The sequence below is a fragment of the Odocoileus virginianus genome, chromosome 11 (genome assembly GCF_023699985.2).
Source record: "Odocoileus virginianus isolate 20LAN1187 ecotype Illinois chromosome 11, Ovbor_1.2, whole genome shotgun sequence".
Classification (NCBI taxonomy): Eukaryota; Metazoa; Chordata; class Mammalia; order Artiodactyla; family Cervidae; genus Odocoileus; species Odocoileus virginianus.
The window spans coordinates 9885887-9907122 of NC_069684.1; the positions used below are offsets into that span (position 1 = coordinate 9885887).

Below are 21236 nucleotides of genomic sequence, written 5' to 3' on the forward strand. Positions count from 1 at the left end.
AGTTCAGGGTGGAGATCAGAAATAAGGCACTCTGTGCTCGGGAAAAACCCAGAAGAACTGGCCTTCAGATGGTCAGATGTTTTCAGGTAAAGATTTTATGAGCCCAAATTCTTGCATCTTCTCATACCTAGAGAAGCACTAATGTCACGAACCAATGTCTAGTCCTGATTCTCCTGGCGAGCTCTTCAGCAGCTTTTCTACTTCTATTACTCTTTGGGTCACGTACCTTTAACTTTCTCATTAAGTTTGTTTCTTCTAGAATACAACAAATCTCCAAGTGGTAGTATGACAAGAATGTTCCCTGGCCAACACCCAGACAATGCTGAAACAAGCTGCCTTATCACTTCATGGACTTTCATCTCCCTCTGTAAATGCACCCTGACAGAGAGCAGGCGAAGGGAACCCAGAGCACCTCTGTACAGCTTGAAGAAGCCAGAGTGATCATCGCCCGTTTTCCTTTGAGACTGGGTTCCCAAGTGCCTAAGAAGTGAAATAGGTAGGTAGTTAGACATAAGCAGGGTATCAAAAGAGGCCAAAGAATCGGCCCTAAAAATAGAGGGAGGACTGTGGTGACCCAAGGATGAAAGAGCAGATAAAACCAAGGAGGGTCTTGGAATGCAGGAACAGAAAAACCAGACCCTTATCATCCTTCCCTCCCGTATGGAACAGTATATATTATATACTACATACTGTGTACATTATATATATACTACTTATTAATGGAACAGTATAACTTATCTCCCCTCCTATCCCATAGAGAAAAGGTATTTGCCCTACTCTTTCCCCACCCAGTATACATGCCTCATCCAATCAGTAAATGACTGCAAGACCCCCATCCCACTGCTTGTACCCTGGGTATAAAAGTGGACTAAGGACCCCCATTAAACCTCGGTTTTCCCTTGAGCAGGCCCGCTATTCTAACAGCATCTCCCACTCTAATAAACTTTACTTTCCCTCTCACTGTCTCATGCCTGGAAACTCCTTTTCAACCCACGCCCAGACCACGATATCTATGAAATTTTCCCTTAGATATGCAACTTAACTACCTAAGGGTTAGTATACTCAAAGCAGGGAATGCGTATTAATTTCCCCTAGTTTGAATTCCCCTCAGGGTGTACTGTCAGTGAGCGCACTGCAGTGGGTTGAAGCTTAATCCTTATAAAACTCTTAAGACAGGCAACTTTTTTTTTTTTTTTTTTAAATTTGGGGGGCTTGCTGTGGCTCAGCTGGTGAAGAATCTGCCTGCAAAGTAGGAGACCTGGGTTCGATCCCTGGGTTGGGAAGATCCCGTGGAGAAGGGAAAGCCTACCCACTCCAGTATGCTGGCCTGGAGAATTCCATGGACTGTACAGTCCTTGCGGTCGCAAAATCAGGACACTGAGCGACTTTCACTTTGTGGCTTCCCTGGTGATTCAGATGGTAAAGCGTCTGCCTGCAATGTGGGAAACCTGGGTTCAATCCCTGGGTTGGATGACCTGGAGAAGGAAATGGCTACCCACTCCAGTGCTCTTGCCTGGAAAATCCCATGGACAGAGGAACCTGGTAGGTTACAGTCCATGGGGTCGCGAAGAGTCGGACACGAATGAGCGACTTCACTTTCTCTTTGTGGTGGTCTAAACACAGGTGCACAAATGGACCGAGTTTGTCTTGAAAGAAGAGTTCAGGGGTTGTGGGTATTTAAACCAAAGGGCCGCCAATAAGAAAGGAAAGAAGATACTAGGCTAGGGTATCCCTCCATCTCGTCGCTGGCGGTGCCATTGCCTGATCCTCGCTCACTTGCCGGGCTCAGGCCGGGATGGGGGTCCGGGTCTAACGTGGAGTCTCCCTCCAAGGATTGGAGCCCGGGCCTGACCCGGAAGCTTTTCCGCGACCCCGGAAGCAGAGCCCAGGGGCGGAGGCGCCGCCTATGAGCCACCGCCCCCTCGCCGCCTGGCCGCTGCTTCAGGGAACCGCGGCGGCGCCGGGTTGCACTGATGATCCCCGGCAGGCGGCGGCGGCAGAGGCGGCGGGAGGATGACCTCTCCCCGCGAGCGGGGTGCCGATCTGGCCCGATTCTACACTGTTACGGAGCCCCAGCGACACCCGAGGGGCTACACGGTGTATAAGGTTACCGCCCGGGTGAGTGCAGTTGCCGGGCGGGGGTCGGAGTCTGATCAGGGACGAGAGACAGGCGTGGACCCTGGTGTGGGGATGCCGGATGCCAGGTTGCGCCTAATGCCGGGACAGGCGCCCTAGGTGGGGACTTGAAAAAGGATGCGGTAGGGGCAGAGCGTGGGGAGTCCCGGACCGCGCTGGAAATGGTCTCAATAGTGTCCCCATTCCAGGGTGGGGCAAACGTTGATGATTTTTAATAGATGACTCAGCCCCATCCCACTTGGACTTTCTCTTCCGAGGCTGAAATATGCAGAAGCTGTTTTGCTTGTCTCTTAGGGATAATGCAGGTTTAAAAAAAAAAAAAAGTGTTAAATTGATGTACTATTTGACTTACGTAATAGAGGGTATTTCTTCCCTTCCTTCTGGGTTGCACAGAAGCAGATAAACCCTTGGGAAGTATGTCAGTGGTAGGGCCACCATCCTAGGACCTCTGTAACTGCTTGTGTCTTTTCGCCTCTGAATTTTTCGTGGTTTTCCGTAGGAGACATGAGAAATTCTGCTAAGGGTGTCTTGTGTGAGTTGTCTTGAGAGCGCATTTGAAAGTTGTGAGGCTCCTTTATATCGACTGATTGATACAGTTTTTAGTACCCACTTTGTTCATGTTTCATTGCTCTTTCGTTGAGTTTTAGAGTTTGTGTCTTCCTCCTCATCATTAATGTGTCCTCATCATTGTGTCTTCCTCATCATTAATTGTTAAAAAAGAGAGGTACAGAGAGTAGTAATATTACAGTATATGTTTGGGGGATGTAGTACTCTTGGGTGACAGATCAGGAAGTGGGCCTTGAAAAGAACCTTAAAGGTTAAATAAATTTAGATCTGCAGAGTTTGGGGCATGGGAATGGCATATGCTTTTTGGAATTGGTGCACAATTCAGACAAGTGTAAAAGTATAGGATGGGCAAATTTGTGTAAATGTAGTAAGACCAGGCCTGGTTATTGCAGAGGGTTGTACCAAGAATACAGAGAAAATTGTTACTCTCTGTTTGCATGTAAAGTTGTTATATAGGTAGAGTGTTAGTTTCAGCTTAAGAAAAAATTTCAAGATTAAGGGTGCTCTTACTATAGCCCCCTTGAAAGCTTCTTTTGGCCCTTCAGAAACCTAGACTTGGTTTCCTAACATAGTTTGTGAAATCAGAACAATTTTCAACATACTTAATGCCCTAACTCTAATGTTCCCCCTCAGAGCACCCTGTTCCTCTCCTATTATAACACTTATCACAGTTATAATATATTGTATTAATCTGTTTGCTTGTCTGTGTCTCTCAGATTTAGAGCAGGTCACTATCATTGGCATTTGTTTCCTTTTGTATCTCCCAAGGCATTGTGGGGCACAGAGTGCCTAAAAATTATTGTTTTCCTCTGTGTTTTAGGTAGCACATTTACTAAATGTTTAGTTTCAGGTACTATGATCTCTGAGGGTTACAAGGCAGAATAAAGTGTGGGCCTTCTTTTCAAGGATACTTATAGTTTACTGTACTTGAAGTAGAGTGCAAGGTAGAAGGTGTTAAATGTCATAAAAGACTACAGAAAAGAGCTGTGGGGTTTCAGAATACAGAGTTTCTAGCTCAAGGGATCAGGGAACATGTACCAATTAAGATAGGTGGTGAGAGATGGGAGGAATCTAAATGGGTGGGAAAAGTGGAAAGGGCATTGCAGGTAGAAGGAATGTGTGAATGTGTGTAGAACTTGAAAGAAACTGAATGTGATTATTACTTGTAGTCTTACTTTACAAAAGGAATGATTAATCTAATTGAGATCTTAAATATCTTTTTTAAAGCTGTAAACTAACATATGACAACATTAATTAGAAGATAAAGTAGCACATTGCCTGTTCTAACCAGATCCGTGTAATATGCATATTAGTTATCTCTGTAGTTATTTAACTGGAAATTGCTTACACTGTCTTTTTTTCTCCTTGTAAATATTTTTGTCCTCATTTATTGCTTATGGTACAGATTTTATTTTCTGATTTTAAAGATTGAGGATTAATAAAGAGATATACCTAAAAAATAACTGCTTAATAGTATAAAATATAAGTAAAATATTTGTTATTTTTTGAGACTTAAAGAGAAAAACATCTTACCTCAGGAGAATTTATCAGGTAAGTAGTGCTCCCCTGAGAGAACTTTGTGAGATAAAAGTGTCCTGTTTATGTTCCCTATTACTGACTGAGTTATACCATTAAGGAACAATCTCTGTATTCTTGATTCTTGCAAGGTTCTTTATTTAAGAATAGAATTAGAATCATGGGAATTACCGTTGCTAAGTTTCGGGTAGCGTAAGAGCTGTTTCATGTTCTTAAATCTCCTTTATACTTTTTTTTTCCCCCCAGTTCTCTGAAAGCTGGCAGGCTTAGATAACCTTATGGCCAGTTACAAGCTTGCTAACGGATTTCCTAGTTAAATCCTGTGTTGCTTATTACTTTTCATCTTGAATAAGTACTTCTGTTCAGCATTAGAAAGTTCTTTTGTAGATTTCCATTGATTGTTTAGTTAAAGGAGACGCAGATGTAAAAGAACCATTCACATAGTGTTTTTGGTTGTTTCATCATGCTAAGTTTACAAAATTTGGATAAGGTAATATAGATTTCTTAACTGTATTAAGTAAATAGTAATTCTTGCCTGTATTCTTTCATGAATATGCAAAGAAAATCTTACGTTTCTATTTTTGAAAGACAGTGCTGCCTTGTGACTTCGTTTCTATTGAGGCATAATTTATATGCAGTCAGGTTCACCGATCTTAAGTGTGCAGTTGGACGAGTTCTGACACGTGTCTGTATTGTGTAACCACCACCGCCCCAGTCGTCACTGCAGGAGTTCCCTCATGCTCCTTTGCAGGCAGCCCCCTCTCCCCAGCCCTGTCCCTCGGCAGCCGCGGGCAGGCAGCCCCCCCTCCCCAGCCCTGTCCCTCGGCAGCCGCGGGTTAGCTTTCCGTTGTTGTCCTGCGCTTTTTTGTGGAGGAGGGATCTGACTTCTTTAACTCAGCATGGTTATTTGAGATCCGTCTTTACTGTGCGTTTTTATTCTCCTTTTTTGCTGCCCAGTATCCCCTCGTGGGCTCCCCTGGTGGCTCAGTGGTGAAGAATCCACCTGCCGTGCAGGAGAGCAGGAGGCGTGGATTTGATCCCTGGGTCGGGAAGATCCTTCAGAGGAGGGCATGGCAACCCACTCCAGTATTCTTGCCTGGAGAACCCCATGGACCGAGGAGCCGGACAGGCTATAGTCCGTAGGGTCGCAAAGAGTCGGACATGACTGGAGTGAGTGAGCACGCACGCACATTCCCGTGTATGGTTATGCTAGGTTAATCCATCCACATTTGGCTTGATGGATATTTCAGTTGTTTCCAGTTTTTGGCTATTATTAGTACAGCTACTATGAAAATTTATATACAAGTGTCAGTGAATGTGGGCTTTTATTTCTTTTGATAGCACACAGCCTTTTTATACCTTTATACTAAGATGACATCTGATAGTCTTAGTCCTCTTTCTTTCTCAAACTTATGTTGGTTATTTTAGATTGTTTGCATTTTTAGAAAAACTTTGGAATCAGCTTGTTAAACTGCAAACATGCCTACTCAGATTTTGACTGGAATTACATGGAGAATGTGGGGCTTTCCTGGTCGCTGGTGGCTCAGTTTTATAAGAATTCATTTGCAATGCAAGAGCCAAAGGATGTGCAGGTTTGATCCCTGGGTCAGGAAGATCCCCTGGAGGAGGGCTTAGCAACCCACTCCAGTATTCTTGCCTGGAGAATCCCATGGACAAAGGAGTCTGGAGGGCTACAGTCCATAAGGTTCCAAAGAGTTGGACATAACTGAAGCGACTGAGCACACATGCACGCACGTTGAGAATGTAGATCAGTTTAAATAATATTAAATCTTCTAATCCATGAACACAAATGTTCCATTTATTTAGCTCTTTAATTTGAGCGATATTTTCCAGTTTTTGGTGTGCAGATCTTGCACATAATTTGGGTTTGTTTTCGAACTATCAGAACACATAAGTATTTTACATAGCATTTGCTGAGTATTAATAGCGCACACTTCTGTGGTGCTTAGAGTAAGTCAAGCGCTATTCTAAGCACGTTGTATAAATTAGCACATTTTTCATGGCAGTGCCATGAGTAGGTGTAACTATTATTCTCACATTCTCACGTGAGGAAATTGAAGCACCTCCATGTTAAATAACTTGCCTAGGGTCACATGACAAATGGTGGAGTTTAGATTTGAACCCTGGTAGTCTACCAGTCAGAGTGCTTTTTAATCCCAGCGCTGTGCTGAGTTCCTAAATACACTTTATTAGAGGCTGTGGGTACACTGTAGTTTGCAAAAGTGATAGATGCAAATATACTACCGTGATTAGGATGTTGTGAACAAAGGGGAACAGGAAATGAATAGAAGTACTCGACTTGAATCTGAAAATTGCCTCTTCCAAAGCTTCAAATTCAAGCACTATTGTATTGCTTGGAGGGAACCTGCTCCCAATTCCTGACCACATTGTTGTATGGGATGCTTGTGCTTGGAAAGATAATTATCTGTAGTTTCCTAAGTATGTTGGTACACTGAGTTTTTCCTGTGTGTGCCGTGGGCATGCGTGCGCGCTCTGCCGTATCTGACTCTTTGCGATCCTGTGGGCTGTAGCCAACCAGGCTCCTCTGTCCGTGGGATTTTCCAGGCAAGAATACTGGAGTGGGTTGCCATTTTCTCCTCCAGATCTTCCCAACCCAGAGATCGAACACGCATCTGCGTCTCCTGTGTCTCCTGCATTGGCAGGCAAATTCTTTATCACTGGGAAGCGTGCTTCCTTGCCTCTCTGTTAGATGTGGTTTTCTCAGCCTGGAATGTGCTTCCATTCTGTCTTGGCAATCGCTGCTATCTCAAGTGACGTCTCCTGCCCTGTGTTCTACAGGAAGGCTTTCTTAAATGGAGAACTCTGTGTTTATTAGGTTGGTGCAAAAGTAATTATGGTTTGCATTGTTGAACTTTGCTGTTTGATATTGGAATACATTCTTAAATAAATGTGGTTATGTGATAGATCATTTTAATGCCCTTTTCTTGCTTTATGTTTTCTTGTTAATGACTTAGTGAAAGTGAAGTTAGTTGCTCAGTCATGTTCAGCTCTTTGTGAACAGACCACCAGGCTCCTCTGTCCATGAGATTTTCCAGGCAAGATTACTGGAGTGGATTGCCATTCCTTTCTCCAGGGGATCTTTCTGACCCAGGGATCGAACCCAGGTCTTCTGCATTGCAGGCAGATTCTTTACTGTCTGAGCTTTCTGTTTATTGTATATTGGTTCTAGACTAGGGAAATGATGTTAGACAAAAAGCACATTCTAATGACTTTCTCATTTGAGTTCAAAATGGGTAGTAAAGCAGCAGAGACAACTCACAAGATCAACAATGCATTTGGCCCAGGAACTGCTAATGAACATACAGTGCAGTGGTGGTTCAAGAAGTTTTGCAAAGATGAGAGCTTTGAAGACAAGGAGCATAGTGCCTGGCCATCAGAAGTTGACAATGACCAACGGAGAGCAATCCTCAAAGCTGATCCTCTTACGACTACACGAGAAGTTGCTGAACAGCTCAGCGCTGACCATTCTGTGGTGGTTTGGCATTTTAAGCAAATTGCAAAGGTGAACAACTCAATAAGTGGGTGCCTCATGAGCTGACCAAAAATTTAAAAATATAGTCATTTTGAAGTGTTGTCTTTGCTTAGTCTATGAAATGTCAATTAACGATTTCTCAGTCGGACTGTGACGTGCAATGAAAAGTGGATTTTATATAACAGCTGGAGATGACCAGCTCAGTGGGTGGACCGAGGAGAAGCTCCAAAGCACTTCCCAAAGCCAAACGTGCACCAGCAAAAGGGTCATGGTCATTGATTGGTGGTCTGCTGCCATTCTGATCCACTACAGCTTTCTGAATCCTGGCCAAACCGTTACATCTGAGAAGTATGCTCAGCAAATGGATGAGATGGACCAAAAACTGCAGCGCCTGCTGCCGGCATTAGTCAACCAGATGGGCCCAGTTCGATGACCAACTGCATGTTGCACAACCAACATTTCAAAAGTTGAATGATTTGGGCTACAAAGGTTTGCCTCATCCTCCATATTCACCTGACCGTTGCCAAATGACTACGACTTGTTCAAACATCTTGACAACTTTTTTTTTTCCATTTATTTTTATTAGTTGGAGGCTAATTACTTTACAGTATTGTAGTGGTTTTTGCCATACATTGACATGAATCAGCCATGGATTTACATGTGTTCCCCATCCCGATCCCCCCTCCCGCCTCCCTCTCCACCCCATCCCTCTGGGTCTTCCCAGTGCACCAGCCCTGAGCACCTGTCTCATGCATCCAACCTGGGCTGGTGATCTGTTTCACCCTTGATAGTATACTTGTTTCAATGCTGTTCTCTCAGATCATCCCACCTTCGCTTTCTCCCACAGAGTCCCCAAAGTCTGTTCTGTACATCTGTGTCTTTTTCTGTTTTGCATATAGGGTTATTGTTAGCATCTTTTTAAATTCCATATATATGCATTAGTATACTGTATTGGTATTTATCTTTATGGTTTACTTCACTCTGTATAATGGGCTCCAGTTTCATCCATCTCATTAGAACTGATTCAAATGAATTCTTTTTAATGGCTGAGTAGTATTCCATTGTGTATATGTACCATAGCTTCCTTATCCATTTGTCTTGACAACTTTTTACAGGGAAAATGCTTTTGCAACCAGCAGGAGGCAGAAAATGCTTTCCAAGAGTTCATGGAATCTCGAAGCACAGATTTTTATGCTAAGGGAATCAACTTATTTCTCATTGGCAGAAATGTGTTGATTATAATGGTTCCTATTTTGATTAACAAAGATGTTTTTGAGCCTAGTTATAATGATTTAAGATTCACCGTCAGAAACCGCAATTACTTTTTCACCAATCTAATATATCCCTCCATTAAAGCCTTTACTATTGTACTTGTTTGCTTCTTCTGAGGGCAAACTGTCTTTTTAACGTATTTTTGGTGCCTAACACAGAGCCTGTATATAGTAGGGACTTGAGAGAAGGCTGGAAAGAGGCAGTGTTTTCCTTTCTGTTATCTTTTAAATTAGCATACAGTATACTTGATATTTCGTTGTGTGATTTTATGGATCTTTACACATGAATGGATTCACATATAGTCTGTCATAATCAGCAAGCAGAACAGCCCCCATCAGCCTCAGAAGCTGCCTCTGCTTTCGCTGTTTTACACTCTTCTCCCACCTCTTAGTCCCTGGCAGCTGCTGTTCTGCTCTCTGCCTCTCTGCTTTCGTCCTTTTGAGGGCCTTTTATAAAGAGAATCACAGAGTATTTAACCTGTTGAGATCGTCTTTTGCCCAGTTTTTTCAGTGGATTTGTTTTCTTACTGTTGAGTTTTGATAGTTCTTTTTGAATGTAAGTTTTTTGTCAGATACGTAGTTTGCAAGCGTTTCCTCCCAGTATGTAGCATATCTTTTCATTCTTTTAACAATGTCTTTCACAAAGTAAGAAATTTTAATTCCGGTGAAGTCTAGGTTATCATGGTTTTCTTTTATGGAGGAAAAATGGGCTTTTAGTGCTGTATCTAATAAAATCTCTCTGTTGACACCAGGTTTTAAAAAATGCAAACCATTCCTGTTTTCATCTTGTTTATTGACAACTTATATGCTCAGATATTAACATTTTAATGTTAAAGATTTCTACATTAACTTTTTTTTGGGTTTCACCTCAGGGTTTGCAGATATCAGTTCCCCGACCAGGGATTGAACCTGTGCCCCCTGCATTCAAAATGCGGAGTCCTAGCCACTAGACCTCCAGGAAATCAGTACATTAACTTTAACATTAAGAATTTTTACTTTCTTTGAATTTTGATTGGAAGATAGTTGTTTCCCTGGTGTCTCAGTGGTAAAAAATCCACCTGCCAATGCAGGAGATCGAACCCAGGTTCTATCCCTGGATTGGGAAGATCCCCTGTAGAAGATAATGGCAACTCAATCTAGTATTCTTGTCTGGGAAATCCAACGGACAGAGGAGCCTGGCGGACTTCAGTCCATGGGGAAGCAAAAGAGTTGGATGCAACTTCACAACTAAAAAACAGCAATAGTATTGTAATAATTGGTAGAATTTGAAGTGAGAAAGGCAACTTCAGCAAAACATTTATTGAGTATACCAAGGTAACTTGCTGCTCTAATTTTTTTTTTAAGATTTTTTTTTTGGATGTGGACCAGTTTTTAGTCTTTATTGAGTTTGTTACATTTTTGCTCCTGTTTTATGTTTTGGTCTTTTGTCTGTGAAGCATGTGGTGTCTTAGCTCCCGGGCCCACGGATCACACTTGCATCCCCTGTGTTGGAAGGCGAAGTCTTAACTGCTAGACTGCCTAGGAAGTCCCTATGTTAACTAATGTTACGGATTTTTATTTTCCTTGAACTTTGATTGGAAAATAGTTCACCTTAGAGTAGTGCTATAATAATTGGAACAATTTGAAGTGAGAAAAGTAACTTTAGGAAGCATTTACTGAGTATACAAAAGTGACTTGCTGTTAGTTTCTTTATCTCCTATAGATTTTGGGATTTTAATAATGTAGAAAATATTTCTTACTTTCAACATATTACTGTCATAAGCAATTACTAGAAAGTTGAATGTCTAAAATTTTCCCCACTGACTTATATATCTTAATGGGAGTTCTCTCTTTTCAGAGTACTAAAAAAAATATTGTAAAATATCCAATTATAGTTTGTGCAGGTGCTGTCTCTTGGGTCCTGACTACCTGGCTGGCAAGTGATTAACCAACCCAGGTATCCTTGCCAACCAGTGGCACCTGCAGCTCTGCAGGGAAAAGAGGGAGAGGAGCTGAGATGCAGGTGATGGAGGGGGAGGGAGGCTGAGATCGGTAAGGGGATGCTTGTCTGTGTGAGCTGCGCGCTTTGAGGTCGCTGTTCTTCTTGCCAGAGGGGGTGTGTGTGTGTGTGTGTGTATGAAATGTAGTTTAAAGATGTCAGTATGCTTATATGAATGGATTTTATGAAAGTCAAATGTCTGTATGAAATGTAGTTTAAAGATGTCAGTATGCTTATATGAATGGATTTTATGAAAGTCAAATGTCTGAAAGTCAGGATTGCATGCATTACACTGATGGATGTTCCATTTGGTTTGCCTAATCACCACAATGAAAAATGTTCAGTATAGTGTAGCCTTACATTTTTATATACCTTATTTTTTTCTCTTCTACATTTGGAAAGTCATATCTTTGAGAAATAAAATGTGTGGGGCATGTCTCTGTTTGTTATTGGGTTTGATTATTTGTGTCGTGACGGTTTTTTAAAAAATATGTTACTTTTGTTAATATTTTATCCTCTTACCTCTGCTTCTGCCCTGAACTAGCAGCTGAATACTGATAGTGAAGTGGCCATCAGAAGGCCTGATTATTATAAATTGCTCATAAAAGTAGCTTTTTAAAATTTATGTTTAAATTTGTGATATAAATCATGATTATATGATTATAAATCATGATTATATGATTATAAATCATATTATGATTTCTGTTTGTTTCCAAAAGGACTTATTTTTTGATCATTTTTGGTAGGAACTATAATGGTTAGATTGAATAAATTTTGTAGTTTTGTTTTCCAGTTCAGTTCAGTCGCTAAGTCATGTCCGACTCTTTGCGACCCCATGAATCGCAGCATGCCAGGCCTCCCTGTCCATCACAAACTCCCGGAGTTTACTCAGACTCATGCCCATCGGGTCGGTGATGCCATCCAGCCATCTCATCCTCTGTCGTCCCCTTCTCCTCCTGCCCCCAATCCCTCCCAGCATCAGGGTGTTTTCCAATGAGTCAACTCTTCTCATGAGGTGGCCAAAGTATTGGTGTTTCAGCTTCAACATCAGTCCTTCCAATGAACACCCAGGACTTATCTCCTTCAGGATGGACTGGTTGGATCTCCTTGCAGTCCAAGGGACTCTCAAGAGTCTTCTCCAACACTGTAGTTCAAAAGCATCAATTTTTTGGCACTCAGCTTTCTTCACAGTCCAATTCTCACATCCATACATGACCACTGGAAAAACCATAGCCTTGACCAGACGGACCTTTGTTGGCAAAGTAATGTCTCTGCTTTTTAATATGCTATCTAGGTTGGTCATAACTTTCCTTCCAAGGAGTAAGTGTCTTTTAATTTCTTGGCTGCAGTCACCATCTGCCCAGTAGCTATCTCTTAATCTTATGAAGAAGACAGTTCTTTTTCTTTTGTGTATTTGAGTTAAGAGATTGATTTCAAATCATTATTATGATAATTTGATAAGAGTGCTTTTGACTTTGACTATTAAGGAAGCTATTCACTAAGTTGTGTCTGACTCTTGTGACTGTAGCCCGAAAGGCTCCTCTGCCCCTAGGAGTTTCCAGGCAAGAATACTGGAGTGGGTTGCCATTTCCTTCTCTGGGGATATCTTACCAACCCAGGGATTGAACCGGAGTCTTCTTCACTTCAGGCAGATTCTTTATCAGCTGAGCTACCAGGAAAGCTCCCTAAGGAAACTAGGTAATAACTTGGTAAGAAGTAGATAAAAGAAGTTATCACTGGGAAGAATTTAGAGGACCTAAGGACAGTATGATTTGTTGTTTGTTATAGGCCTTATCTAAGCCAAGCAGCAGCATTCCTTCTTTTTTTTTAAAGATAGACAAGAGAGCTCATTTTAAGTTTGCTTTTCTTCGGTTTATCACAGAACTGGCAAGAAAGCTGTTTACAGCTGCTGATAGAGCCAGTATTCAAACTCTCTTCTTCGTTCCTTCTGATCTGCTAAAGTGCTTCTGTTTTTTGGTTTAATCGCGTTTCTTTGTAAAGGACAAAATTGGTTTGCCTAACTGTCATTAGGACTGTTACTTGGATACATTGGAAAAGACCCTGATGCTGGGAAAGAGAAGGGGACTACAGAGGATGAGGTGGTTGGATGGCATCATGGCTTCGATGGACATGAGTTTGAGTAAGCTCTGGGAGTTGGTGATGGACAGGGATGCCTGGCGTGTTGCAGTCCATGGGGTCGCAAAGAGTCAGACACGACTGAGCGACGGAACTAAACTGGCATTAGGGCTGTTACTTGGAATTTCAATCTCTAGGAGGGTCGATTTAGTTATGTGCTGGCAAGAGCACTTTGCTTAGAACCAGAGTGTTGTGAGACCTGGTCCTGTGTGTTACTGATGAATACGATTAATACTAAACACTAATGTATTCCCCTGGGCCTTGGTTATCTCGTCTTACCAGGCAAGATTGTTGTGTTGATTCAATGTAATAAAATGTTTAATTTCTTAGCATAGTAAGAGATAGTTAACCTTTACTGTGAACCCTTGTTTCCCTAAATTCAGAACTTGCTGTTGGCATTAACTGAGGCAAATGGACTGCAAATGTTGCAGTAGCATTTCCCAGTTGTGTTCCAAATTTTATCAGTAATAGGTGTTGCGTAAATAGTTGGGTGGATAAACAACCTTGGGAAATACTGTTTGTTTTCCTTTCAGAAATTTACTAGGCTATAATAATGTTGAGAAGCCTTGAGAGGCCTTGAGGCCTTGAGACATTCTGCTGTAAGAAAAAAATAATTTTTTTTAAACTAAACTGAATTGATCATTAAGCCCTTTAAAATTGGTGATTTTAAAGAATATCTGTATTCATGCAGCACAGTTTATCAAGCACTGCTTTAGATAATAATTTTCAAGATGACTTGGTGATAGAATTCTCTGTAGCAAAAGGCTCTTCATGATATCTATAGTACTTACTGAGCCGGTGATAGTCTATGCTTGCCATGGAAATTTATGAACTTTAAATGAAAGAAATCACTGCTTTGAATTCCAACTTTTGTGGAATTTTATAACAAAATATTGAAATTCACCCAGAAAAAGAATTACTTGAATCTTAGCAATCTACACCAGGGTGAATTTACAGTATTTTTAAAAATATTATTTAGTTGCTCACTTTTGGCCGCACTGGGTCTTTGTTGCTGTGAGCGGGCTTTCTCCAGCTGTGGTGAGCGGGGGCTCCTCTGTGGCAGTGCCCAGGTTTCTCGTTGCACTGGCTTCTCTTTTCTTGGGGCACAGGCTCTAGGCGTGCGGGCTGTAGTAGCTGCACCATGCCCGCTCAGCAGTTGAGGCTGTTGGGCTCTAGGGCACTTGGCTCAGTACTGTGGTGCATGGGCTTAGTTGCTCCATTCCACATACGTGGAATCTCCTGGGACAAGGGATCGAACCCATGTTCCTGGCATTGGCAGGCAGATTCTTACCACTGTACCACCAGGCAAGTCCCTGGATTTATAGTACTTTTGTTTTGGAATTGACTGCTTATTTAGATAATTGCTAACATAACGTTAAAAGTTATAGAAATCTGGATCTGAGGTTTCAATTTTGTTCATTTTCAGTATGATCATATTTTTTTCACTCAGATTTCTGATATTTTTATTTATTTATTTTTGTCAGTTTTGTAGTCCTGATGAAGAGAATTACGTAGTTAGAAAGAGTTACTATTAAAGGACGTGTGGGCTCAACTCATGTTATTCCATAAGGGGGCTTCCCTCATAGCTCAGTCAGTAAAGAATCTGCCTGCAATGCAGGAGACCTGGGTTCGATTTCTGCGTCAGCAAGATTCTCTGTAGAAGGGAATGGCAACCCACTCCAGTATTCTCGCCTGGAGAATCCCATGGACAGCGAAGGCTGGCAGACTATATAGTACATGGGATCTCAAGAGTTGGACACTGTTTAGCAACTAAACCACCACCACTATGTTATTCCAACTCATTGTGTTGTTTGGTTTTCACTTCAGGGGACACATTATTAACTCATTTAAGTGAGTTTGCACACATGGGAATACTGAATCCTTATAGTGGGGTACCAAGTGGTTGAACTCGGTAATGTATTTAGCAAGTGATTATATTTTTATAATGTTATGTAGGAATCAGACCCAGTGTATTCACTGCTATGGTACCCAGCTTATCAACAGAGTAGGCACTGATATTTGTTGCATGAGTAAGAGTAAATAAAACCTAATGGTGAAGGATGTTGTGGAGTTAAGTAAAGTTATTCCTGAAAATACTGCAGGTAAATTGAGGGATGCAGTAGAGCAGGATCTAATGCCTGATGATCGAAGGGTGGAGCTGGTGTAATAATAATAGAAATAAAGTGTGCAGTAAGTGTAATGCTTTTAAGTCGTCCCCAGACCCCACCCCCGTCTCTAGAAAAATTGTCTTTAACAAAACCGGTCCTTGGTGCCAAAAAGGTTGGGGACCTTTGCAGTAGACTACAGTGGAAAGACAACTGAATCAAGAATCAGAAAATCTGAGTTCTAATTCCAAATCTGAAGGTAAATAGCCATGTGACATTATACAAGTTTCTGGACCTTGTTTCCTTGTGGGATTAAAGGGGGACTTGTAATAATCACTTCCTCATAATTCATAGGTTGTTGAAGGAATTAAATGAAAGATTGATATAAAATGCTGTGCAAATGTAAATGTACGAAGTCAAGGTTGTTTTTCCCTCCCACTTGCCTAGTACAGTGCCTTGAACAGTATTAACACAGATATGGACTTTCTTAATACTAAAAGGTAGGCTAAGAAGCAGAGTTAGGATCGATTCTTGGAGTGCTTACAGAATGTTGAGGATAGAAGGAGGAAGAAAAACCTCCGAAAGAGAAGCAAAAGAAGCAACGAGGAAAAAGAATCAAGCAACTATAGCTCTCTCCTTACTGGACATGCTGTTCACTAGCTTTTTTTATGCTGTTTGGGAAAAGGATGGTTAATGCTCAGGAAGTAACTTTTGACCTGATTGTCTAAACTCTGCCTGAGTAGACTTACCCCCTTCATATGGCAAGTATGTGGGGATGAGGAGAAGTTCTTTTTGAGAGCTTAAAATGAAAGACCTGCAGTTAGGTAGTTTGAGTACTTGTTTTGCTTTTCTATAATAACTACGAGTGACTTACCATGAAAACATTGAAGGTGAAGCCATTCTTAACCTGATGCTCAGCAACTACAGTCTGCCCCAGACTGCAAGCTCTGGCAGGTGTGAAGGCAGGGACTTTCTTTTGCTTGCCATCGTAGCCACATAGCAGAAATCTCTGAGCCGACGAAGAGTGTGGATGAGGAGTCATAATCAGATTGGTTCTTTCTTTTTTTAAAATTTTGATTTATTTACTTGGCCGCCCCAGGTCTTAGTTGAGACATGTGGGTCTTTTAGTTGCGGCATGTGGGATCTAGTTCCCTTGACCAGGGATCAGACTAGGGCCCCTTGCGTTGGGTGAGGAGTCTTAGCCACTGGGCCACAAGGGAAGTCCCGGGTTGGTCATTTCTTTCCCTTTCGGCTGTGCTGGGTCTTCACTGCTGTGTGGGCTTTTCTCTAGTTGTAGAGAGCAGGGTCGGCTTCTGTTGTGGAGCATGGGGTCCAGAGTGTGGGCTCCGTGGTTGTGGTGTGGGCTTATTTGCTCTGTGGCATGTGGACCTTCTCGGGTCAGCGACTGAACCCGGGTCTCCTGCATTGGCAGGTGGATTCTTCACCACTGAGCCGCCAGGGAAGCCCCAGATTGGCTATTTCTGATGAAATTGTTTTTAAATTGTGGTTGTTCTTAGGGAATGGCTAATATATTTTTGATGATGCAGTACACATATATTTGATTTCCAGGAACAGCTTACCTGAGGAAAATCTAAAATGTGATACTTCTACTACATACACCAAGCAGGAAAATAATTTCTTTTGTCCCAAAAAGATCATCTGCATGTGTTAAAGTATTATTTAAAATAGTAAGGTACATAAATCTTATTGCCAGTGATCATATGATTTATTTTTGGTGGGTGGATATTAATGGATTGATTATCTAACTTCTGCACATTTTATAAAAATATGTTCTTATATATTTAGGAGGCAAATTTATATCTATAGGAAGCAAAATTAAATCATTTAATTATGTGAAATACCATGCTTTTGGAAGGGTGGATGTTTTTTAGGGGGTGGAGTTTGAAAGTAATAGTTAAAATCCAGTTTTTGAATAATACATTGTTGTTAGTTACCTGTTCTAACCTTACTGTAAATCTCTGTTGTTTGATGTGGCTACTTTTTGGCGTGCTGTGGTTCATGGGATTGCAGAGTCGAACATGGCTGAGTGACTGAACTGAACTGAAATGAAATAAAATTAAAAATTTAGTCCTTCAGTTGCCATGGCCTTATTTCCAGCGCTCAGGAGCCACGTGTGCATGTGGCCAGGGGCTACTGTGTTAAACAGTGGCAATAGGGGATATTTCCTTCCATCATCAGAGGAAGTACTGTTGGACTGCATTGTTCTTAATGAAAATGGCTAAGAGATTTCAGCAAATTTTATATACTGAAAGTTGGAGGGTAGAGTGGCAAGAAATTGGAAACCTTTTCTTTTGGAATTGTTGTGTGGGATCTTTCAAGGTACTTAAATTCTCTAGTAAGAGAAAGATAACTTAAATCATGGAGTCCTGGTGTCTCCATATTCGCTGTCTACTACAGCCAGGCCAGACAGGGAGTATTATCCTCATCTATAGAGGCCATCACGCCTGTGAGGGAGGAACTGTAGTTTGAACCCAAGTTTGTGTGACTCCAGTATACGTATTGTTTTTGTTTTGGACCTTAGGAGCAGTGTTGAGTTGATCACAATCTCCAGTTATAGTATTGTTACCTGTCATCAAAGACTTTTCTTCCTCTCATCCGCAGGCACCATTTTAATGTGTTTGATGTATTTTTTTGTTTGTCTCTGCAGAATACATATTGTAGCGTCAGGTTTATGACTTTCACATTTGCATGGAGGGTGTTATGTATCTAATATGAGACTTTCCCCACTCTGCAATGCGCTTGATGATTTGGGCGCCCAGCCTGCTTTTTGTGCACTTTGTGAGGAATTCTTTGTAAACGGTGTTAGACTTTTTGGCTTTTGTCATTCGAGAAGTCTGAAAGAATCCAACCCCCACCCTCCCTGCTCAGGCAATAATGATAGGATTATTATTTGAGGGGTATGTATACTTTTTTTTTTAATAGGTTACTTTTGTTCCACCATTAGGAGGCCAGTGATTACTTCCAACAGATATTAGTATATCTGAGCATTGTGGCTGTTTGTTTGTTTCTTTTTTTTTAATGTAAAATCTTTATTGAGCTAATTGCAGATTTATATATGGGTGTAAGAAATAATACAGAAAAAATGAAAAATAAAAAAAAAGAAATAATACAGTACTATCCCTTTGTATACTTTGCTGAGATGCAGCTGCCTTTTTATGCTTCTGATTTATATGTAGACAGGAAAGGGAGATAGATAAGCTGTTAGAATTATGTCGAGTAAAAGGATGAAGCATCCTCTTGGGAATGTAATAGTACATGAATATTAGTATATGGACTTTATTTTAGTTGTCTTTTTGTTTCAATTTTTTAGTATGTGTTTCAAATAGTGAAGTTATTTAATTGAGTTCTGTGAAAATGATATATTTCTTTAAGCAAATTGAATTTTTCATACAAATGCTGTTGAAAGTAATCATCCTGGTGTAAAATAGTTTTGATAATGATTAGATATTTCTGTGTTTTCTTTGTTTTAGGTTGTTTCACGAAGAAATCCAGAGGATGTCCAGGAGGTAACATGTTTATCCATATGAAAATTTTATTTTATGCATTTTGACAAAAATTTAATTAAATGCTTCATTGAGGAAGCAGTTATTTTTATGTCAGTCATTGTATGTTTGGAAATTGTCTTCAGTTCACTGAACAGTAACTGAAATATCTTATTTCAGACCTATTGAGTACATGTTAAGTTTCAGTAGGTGTTAAGTTATATAAATAAAAATTTCAGGAATTATAGTTCCATTTAATAACATGATAACTTTTCTGATAATTGCCACTCATAAGATTTCAGTCCTAGTTAAGGGCCCCTATTGATTTGAAAATTATGATGCCTGTATGGTAAAGAAAAAAAATAAAAAAAGAGAGTATTTGGTAACCTGTATTAATTTTAAAGAGCATAATAAATTATGGGTTTGTCTGTGCTTCCATTTTTTTTATCGGCATATAGTTGTTTTAGTGTTGTGTTAGTCTCTGCTGTACAACATGAATCAGCCATGCATATACATATATCCCTTCCCTCCTGACCTCCTTCTCTACTTCCATTTTTATATTGAGTTGGCATGTTGACATCTTGGGAAATTGCTTCTTTTTAGAATTTTGTAGTTAGTTCTTTTGCAGACTAATTCCCTCTTTTTAAAATGATACCAGCTTGTTGTAGTTTTGCTTAGAACTGTGGAATTCTCTGTTTGTAATTACTTTGTCCTTGTGTATACCTTTAGGAATCCTAACTGAGGAGTTTACTTCTTTTAACATTTTAAAGTTTACTTTCATTTTGGTCCTTGCTTATTTACAGTAGGACTAGAAGGATATATATAGTCTATATATATATATTTTTTCTTTCTACTAAAGTGTTTAAGACAGATGTTGTAATTTGTTAAGTCTTTATTCTGCAAGATTTTTTTTTCTAATTGTATTTTAATGTCTTCAGCTGGGCTATATATCTATTTAACCACAAGCCCCTCTTCCTTCTTACTAAACATACCTGACTTGATTCATAAATTTAAATTGATTGGTTCTGGTTGGTTTGAACATGTTTTGATGATATTTTAACTTTTATGTATTACTGTTTCTTGCTATATCTAATCTGATACTTGTTTTTGTCCTGTTGTTAAAAAGAGTTAAAAAAAATTTGATAAAAGACACATTTTAAAAAGATTCCATACTGTTTTCCTTAAGGGTTTTAAGATACCTCACTTCCTGCCCCTCTGATAGCCAGGAAGAAAATATTGTTATTTTGGAAGAAAAGGCTAAGTCTATGTTTATATATATCTATATCTTTTCAAAATGGCTTTGAAATAACTTGTACCTTTGATTAAGAAAGTACTCTTTCTATTTAAGTGTCAGTTCATTAGTATGAACTATTCCTTAGAATTCTGTTAATTCTGTTGAATTAATAGTCAATACCAAAAAAAAAAAAAAGTAGTCTATATCAGGCTATTCTACTTCTGAAAATTTAAATCTCTGTTAGAATTGAAAATGGGTTGTTTCCTTTGAATACATTGTCTGATTTCTGTGCTGTAGTTTGTAGCTTGATGTTCCCCTTTTCCAGGGAGAATCCTGAGCCAACCTATCCATGAACATACTCTCTGCCATTTCCTTAATCCTTTTTTGGGGAAAACTCTTTTATAATAACAACTGTTGGTGAACCATTCATCAGAAACTCTTGTAAGTGTGCTTTAGTTAGATGATTGCATGGTCCTTTGTTAAAAATGGTATAAAATCTTAAAAAGAATGTCTTCTGTCTAGCTGACTTCTTGAAGGATAGAATAACCTTGAAGTTATAACAACAGTTTTTAGCTTCCCATGTATTGTTTCATTTAAATATTGAAATTCTTACTTAGGAAAGGAATTTACTACATAGAGTTTGTTTCCATTTCCTTTCTTTTCACTTTCTTTCTCTGTTAACTGATTCACTTAGGATTTACTTATGCTTCACCAGGGCTATTGAAGATCAGTAGATGTACTGTTTATCTAATCAAATATAGGACTAATAATATGCTATCCTTAGAAGATTGGGGAGATTTAGCTCTTTTTCTCACTCATACGCAGACACCTTGGCACATGCTACCAGATAGTTATGTTTTCTTCCTAAGTAGGCCAAAATACTTGCATAGAGTAAATAATTTAAAATTATCCAGGATGGTTTTTCTTTTTATCTTTTAAAAATTCCCTCTTAATTTTCATTTATGAAGAGCAGCATGGGTCACTCTGAAGTGGGGACAACAACAGTTAATGTGACCTGTTGTTCAGTAGGTTCTCTAGAGCATGCACGCTTGTAGAACGTAAAGAATGAGGTAGAGATGTGCCCTCCCCTCCCCACCTTTAAAAAAAGAAGTAACCTATAGCTCTGCGTCTCTATATTTCACTGGGGAAATCTGGGAAAGGAGAACCAAAACAACTTTCTGTGTATCGTTATCAGAAGTCTCTCACTATTAAGTCATTTCATAAATAACACAGTTTTAGAAAAACTATTTGCGGAC

General features: G+C 40.1%; 1 protein-coding gene across 3 annotated transcripts in view; it reads left to right on the plus strand.

Annotated features, from left to right (window-relative positions):
• The first annotated feature begins 1883 nt into the window (after positions 1–1883).
• The window catches only part of RPS6KC1 (ribosomal protein S6 kinase C1), a 203638-nt gene continuing 184285 nt past the window's right edge, over positions 1884–21236 (plus strand). For 2 of the 3 annotated variants that reach the window (XM_070473922.1, XM_070473924.1), the window contains exons 1-2: positions 1885–2118; positions 18735–18770. In XM_070473922.1, coding sequence (XP_070330023.1) covers positions 2014–2118; positions 18735–18770 — 141 coding nt within the window. In that variant the 5' untranslated portion in view covers positions 1885–2013. Of the gene's footprint in view, positions 2119–18734; positions 18771–21236 lie in introns of all 3 variants that reach the window. The other variant, XM_070473923.1, reaches the window with a different exon arrangement.